Source organism: Salvelinus alpinus, chromosome 23 (genome assembly GCF_045679555.1).
Source record: "Salvelinus alpinus chromosome 23, SLU_Salpinus.1, whole genome shotgun sequence".
Lineage (NCBI taxonomy): Eukaryota > Metazoa > Chordata > Actinopteri > Salmoniformes > Salmonidae > Salvelinus > Salvelinus alpinus.
This window is the reverse complement of record NC_092108.1, coordinates 28,399,894-28,405,608: the sequence shown is the minus strand read 5'-3', so window position 1 is coordinate 28,405,608 and position 5,715 is coordinate 28,399,894. Positions and strand designations below refer to the sequence as shown.

The 5,715-nt window shown below is 37.4% G+C and overlaps 1 protein-coding gene across 5 annotated transcripts; it reads left to right on the top strand.

Annotated features, from left to right (window-relative positions):
- On the top strand, positions 1–2,183 carry LOC139550726 (protein transport protein Sec61 subunit gamma-like). 5 transcript variants are annotated; one of them, XM_071361825.1, is made up of 4 exons: positions 1–253; positions 1,201–1,315; positions 1,736–1,838; positions 2,040–2,183. In XM_071361825.1, exons 2-4 carry the CDS (start codon positions 1,222–1,224, stop codon positions 2,047–2,049), a joined length of 207 nt encoding a protein of 68 aa, XP_071217926.1. In that variant the 5' UTR covers positions 1–253; positions 1,201–1,221; the 3' UTR covers positions 2,050–2,183. The 5 variants fall into 5 exon arrangements, with proteins under 5 accessions (XP_071217926.1, XP_071217928.1, XP_071217925.1 ...); XM_071361827.1 differs by having other exon boundaries at positions 49–253; positions 1,204–1,315; XM_071361824.1 differs by having other exon boundaries at positions 72–812.
- Positions 2,184–5,715: the final 3,532 nt, after the last annotated feature.

Below are 5,715 nucleotides of genomic sequence, written 5' to 3'. Positions count from 1 at the left end.
GGGCACTGGTGGGGCAATTTTAAACCACACCCTTCGCTTGCTATTATTGTGGCAGAGATTGCATCCGGGTTATCTGTGAGCGCATGCGTATTAGTGCGGAAGATCAATCTCCCTCACCCGGCTTGGTAAACACATATTGGTGGCCAAAAAGCAGGGATCCAATTTCTCCCAAAAAATCGATCCTTTCTCCCACTGGGGCAGAATCATCTCGGTTGGTGAGGCTCGGGAGACTTCACCACACCTGTCGCAGCAGGTACAATAGGCTTAATCATCCTCACTCTCGTCAGGTTCGATTACTGAGCATTCACTAGCAACCGACTCCATTTTGAGATTATCAGGGGAGCATGTAGCCTAACCATTCCTAGGCATTAACGTTAGTTTATTCATAATAAGTACTGTTTTGTAGCCCAGTCAAGAGACGAAGGTTTATACCAAAACAATTGGTTGTCGCAAGTTACCACAACCACAAAGTCATAAACCCCGACTATTTAAACAATTTATTTTTTAAATCCGATTTAAACCTTATGCCTACTCCTAACCTTAAGACCAAAAGGCTACGTTTTGTTTTTAGAATATTTTTGTTACGATATAGCCAATGTAGACTTTGTGGCTGTGGCAACTAGTGACAACCAAAAACTGTTTACTTGGCGCCATATTTCCTGTGCGTCAAGAAGACGCGTCATCCTTCCTAATCCCATCCGGGTAAATTTTTTGCGCATGCGCATTTACACGAAGTCGACGTCAGCTTTCGAGTTAGAACATACGTGTCTTTACACAGAGCAGTCACAAAAATAAGTATTCAGAAAACTCCGGTAAGTCAACTAGAATTGCCCTATCAGATTCATTTACGGATGTATTTTTGTTCTGTTAGTGTTATTTTAAAGTTGCATCAAGTCGCGCATTGTAATATATTTACCTTGTATTAAGAACAGTCGTTACAATGTTATGTAACTTTAATTGGCAGAGTAGCACTATCAGCTACAATGTAACATGAGTATTACATTGTCTTCACGAAATGTTAAACATTGTTACAAAACAGTGTTTTGAAACATTTACCCAAGCCTGAAGTTTAGGGGACTGGAGGGTTACACTGGTGTAATAGGCTACCTAAAACACATTTTTAAAAACGTATACTGTATTATATGTATATAGGCTGCTAAGTAAACATTAATTTATACATTCTATTTATTGTTCCCCCAGTAGGACAAAAACCTTTTCAACATGGACCAGGTAATGCAATTTGTGGAGCCCAGTCGGCAGTTTGTGAAGGACTCGATAAGGCTTGTGAAGAGGTGTACCAAGCCAGACAGAAAAGGTAATCTATCCTATATTATAGATATCCTTATATTGAATTGACCCCTCCATGATTGGCTGTTGTGAAGGGCTGATATCTTACTCAAACACTGTACCCTTGTACAGGAAATGAAATGTAGTTACCTTTGAGGTATTCTCACAAGCCTCTCACTAGCACGATGTGTCAGTATAGATGCATTGAACTGCATATATTTCTCTGTATTATAGATCATTATCACTCTTTCTTTTCTGCTTTATTAATCAGTTGACTGTCTAAATTCATATATTGTTTACAATAACAATATTGTACATTTATTGTATTTATTTAATGATTTGTTAGCATCTGGTTGACCTAACTTTGTAATGTAGCAGCTATCTGAATTTGGCCATGCAAAATTGGATTAAACTTTGTTTGATTAAACTTTGTTCTTTCTAATTTCAGAATTCTCAAAGATTGCCATGGCCACAGCGATAGGTTTTGCTATCATGGGCTTCATTGGTTTCTTCGTCAAACTCATCCACATCCCAATCAACAACATCATTGTGTAAGTATTTACATTTACATTTAAGTCATTTAGCAGACGCTCTTATCCAGAGCGACTTACAAATTGGGTATTAATCGAAAATAGCCTAGTATTACTGTTAATCAACCACTGCACAATGATGATAGATGGCAGTGTTCCTCAATGGAGATTGCTTTTTATATGAATTACTTTGCAATTAATTCATATAATTTTGTCTTGCAGTGGTGGTTGAATATCTCTCCTGGCTGACTGACTACCTGCAACTGGACATGGGATTAAAGTGTTAACATTTTTATATATATTATAATTATCTTCAGTTCATATTTGTTTGCTTTGTAAATAAATTTGGATTAATAAGAGATTGAATCATCTCATGTGTTTATTTTCTCTAAATCACAGAAAATATTAACTCCAATCTAGGGCGTTGGCATTGGGCATATTGTTTTGATTAACACATTATTTGTTATATTTCCTGTAAGAAATGACTGATACGGTCTTCCATGACTGATCTGATTCTGAATGGACTGATTAAATAAAGTTAATTATCTTCTGTTTTCCATTTAATCTCCATGTTATTTAGGGAAGAGTTATTCAGGCTCAGTTTGTTTTGCACAACTTCATATCATAGTCAGATAAGCTTGCAGAGCTTGTGCTGCACTTAACCTTTCTTCATTTACTATGTTCACTTGTGTAGCCCTTGTTCCCTTATAAGGCTAGCAGAAAACATGACCTCCCTGTACACTGCAGAATCTTGAGAATCGGTGAGTATCTCTAGGGAATTCTAAAGGAGTATTATGTGAGCCTGTGTGTTCCACATTCTATGGCTTAGATTTTCCTCCCCTTTTACTGCTATAAATAATGCAACACACATGAGGAAAACAAGTAGAGCTTTATATTTATAGGCAGAAGGAAATTAATTTGTAACGTGGTGTGAAAAGGTTCAAAGCCCAGTGTGAGTGAAAATATATATATTTTTTACCAGAAGGGAAACCTGTATGGATTACATTTTGAAGGGGTGAGTAAAATCGTAAGCTTCATGTAATGAAAATCATCTCCAAGTATGAATCATTGATGCTAAGGTTGCATTGTCTTTCACATCGCCATACAGTGGTGTTTCAGAGCAATAGTGTGGAAAAGACCAATATATAATATCCCCATCAAATAAAATGCCATTAGATTTCTATTCAGATTAGGTCATACAAGTGGTTGACAGAGGCACAGGGAAGAGACAATCACACTTCGAAGATTAACATTCATCCATTCACTACCACAGTAGGTGTACTTTACATATTAGGTTTGTTCCAGTGAGACAGACAGAAAACTACATCCGGCACTTTTAATTTCCTAACATTTGAACACAAAGGACTTCTCTAGTCATATAGTATATAATTCGGACAAGTTTAATGATCTGATGAGGTAAAAAAGTCAAGATTGAGTAGGCTAGTGTAGTTTTCTTTGAAGTGTGTGCATCCACTGTTTGACTAAATTACTCATGGATAATGGATGAACACCTGAGGCAAAAACAAATTAAATATTAAAATTTGAATTGTTCTGCACATTAGTGATTATTCTATGGCACTGGAAGAAGTACAAGACGAGACTATTATTCCTAACACCTTGTAGTATTCACCTCTTTGTATACAGACTAGGCCTATAGCTGTGGCCTGCAGACTGCAACGCAGTAGATGTTGTTAGTTATAAATGTGCTATCTATACATGTTTAGTTATGTCGTTTCAGTAATAGGCTATGTTCAAAATAATTCCTTGAAATAGCACATTAGTAATGAAAATAACTGAGTGCCGACGACTCAACAAAATCATTCCGAGTAGCCTATAATTCAGAGACACAGTTGAAGTCGGAAGTTTACATACACCTTAGCCAAATACATTTAAACTCAGTTTTTCATAATTCCTGACATTTAATCCTAGTAAAAATTCCATGTCTTAGGTCAGTTAGGATCACCACTTTATTTTAACAATGTGAAATGTCAGAATAATAGTAGAGAGAATGATTTATTTCAACTTTTATTTCTTTCATCACATTCCCAGTGGGTCTCAGAAGTTTACATACACTCAATTAGTATTTGGTAGCATCGCCTTTAAATTGTTTAACTTGTGTCAAATGTTTCAGGTAGCCTTCCACAAGCTTCCCACAATAATTTGGGTGAATTTTGGCCCATTCCTCCTGACAGAGCTGGTGTAACTGAGTCAGGTTTGTAGGCCTCCTTGCTTGCACATGCTTTTTTAGTTCTGCCCACAAATTTTCTATAGGATTGAGGTCAGGGCTTTTTGATGGCCAGTACAATACCTTGACTTTGTTGTCCTTAAGCCATTTTGCCACAACTTTGGAAGTATGCTTGGGGTCATTGTCCATTTGGAAGACCCATTTGCGGCCAAGCTTTAACTTCCTGACTGATGTCTTGAGATGTTGCTTCAATATATCCACATAATTTTCTTTCCTCATGATGCCATTTATTTTGTGAAGTGCACCAGTCCCTCCTGCAGCAAAGCACCCCGACAACATGATGCTGCCACCCCCGTGCTTCTTCGGCTTGCAAGCCTCCCCCTTTTTCCTCCAAACATAACGATGGTCATTATGGCCAAACAGTTCTATTTTTGTTTCATCAGACCAGAGGACATTTCTCCAAAAAGTACGATCTTTGTCCCCATGTGCAGTTGCAAACCGTAGTCTGGCTTTTTTATGGCGGTTTTGGAGCAGTGGCTTCTTCCTTGCTGAGCGGCCTTTCAGGTTATATCGTTATAGGACTTGTTTTACTGTGGATATAGATACTTTTGTACCTGTTTCCTCCAGCATCTCCACAAGGTCCTTTGCTGTTGTTCTGGGATTGATTTGCACTTTTCGCACCAAAGTACGTTCATCTCTAGGAGACAGAACGCGTCTCCTTTCTGAGCGGTATGACGGCTACGTGGTCCCATGGTGTTTATACTGGCGTACTATTGTTTGTACAGATGAACGTGGTACCCTCAGGCATTTGAAAATTGATTCCAAATGATGAACCAGACTTGTGGAAGTCTACACTTTTTTTCTGAGGTCTCGGCTGATTTCTTTTGATTTTCCCATGAAATACATAAACAGGTACACCTCCAATTGACTCAAATGATGTCAATTAGCCTATCAGAAGCTTCTAAAGCCATGACAATTTTCTGGAATTGTCCAAGATGTTTAAAGGCACAGTCAACAGAGTGTATGTAAACTTCTGACCCATTGGAATTGTGATACAGTGAATTATAGGTGAAATAATATGTCTGTAAACAATTGTTGGAAAAATTACTTAGTAGATGTCCTAACCGACTTGCCAAAACTATAGTTTGTAAACAAGAAATTTGTGGAGTGGTTGAAAAACTAGTTTTAATGACTCTAACCTAAGTGTATGTAAACTTCCGACTTAAACTGTAGCTGTGTTGTTATGGAAAGGAAGAGCGTGATATATAGGAATAGGGGTATACACAGTAATTCAAGGAGTTTAAATCACTACTCTACTGGAGTTATCTTAACCCTCAACATAGTGATACACTCCCTGGAGTTAGTGTTGATAACTGGAGTTGATTGGGACTGACTACTTTTAAGGCCAGGCATCACAGGCTAAGATTACATTTTTGCATCTACTATCACATTTTTTTATTTGTTTGTGTTTTGATCCATTAATCTTAGTACAGGCGTGGCCAAAAGTTTTGAAAATGACACAAATATTAATTTCCAAAGTTTGCTGCTTCAGTGTCTTTAGATATTTTTGTCAGATGTTACTATGGAATACTGAAGTATAATTACAAGCATTTAATAAGTGTCAAAGGCTTTTATTGACAATTATTTGAAGTTGATGCAAAGAGTCAATATTTGTAGTGTTGACCCTTCTTTTTCAAGACCTCTGCAATCTGC

Bases quoted from the DNA above. Each gene is read 5' to 3' on its own strand.
- LOC139550726 (XM_071361825.1), top strand. From the start codon at position 1,222: ATGGACCAGGTAATGCAATTTGTGGAGCCCAGTCGGCAGTTTGTGAAG. The intron at 1,316-1,735 runs GTAATCTATCCT...TTCTAATTTCAG, and splicing joins TACCAAGCCAGACAGAAAAG to AATTCTCAAAGATTGCCATG.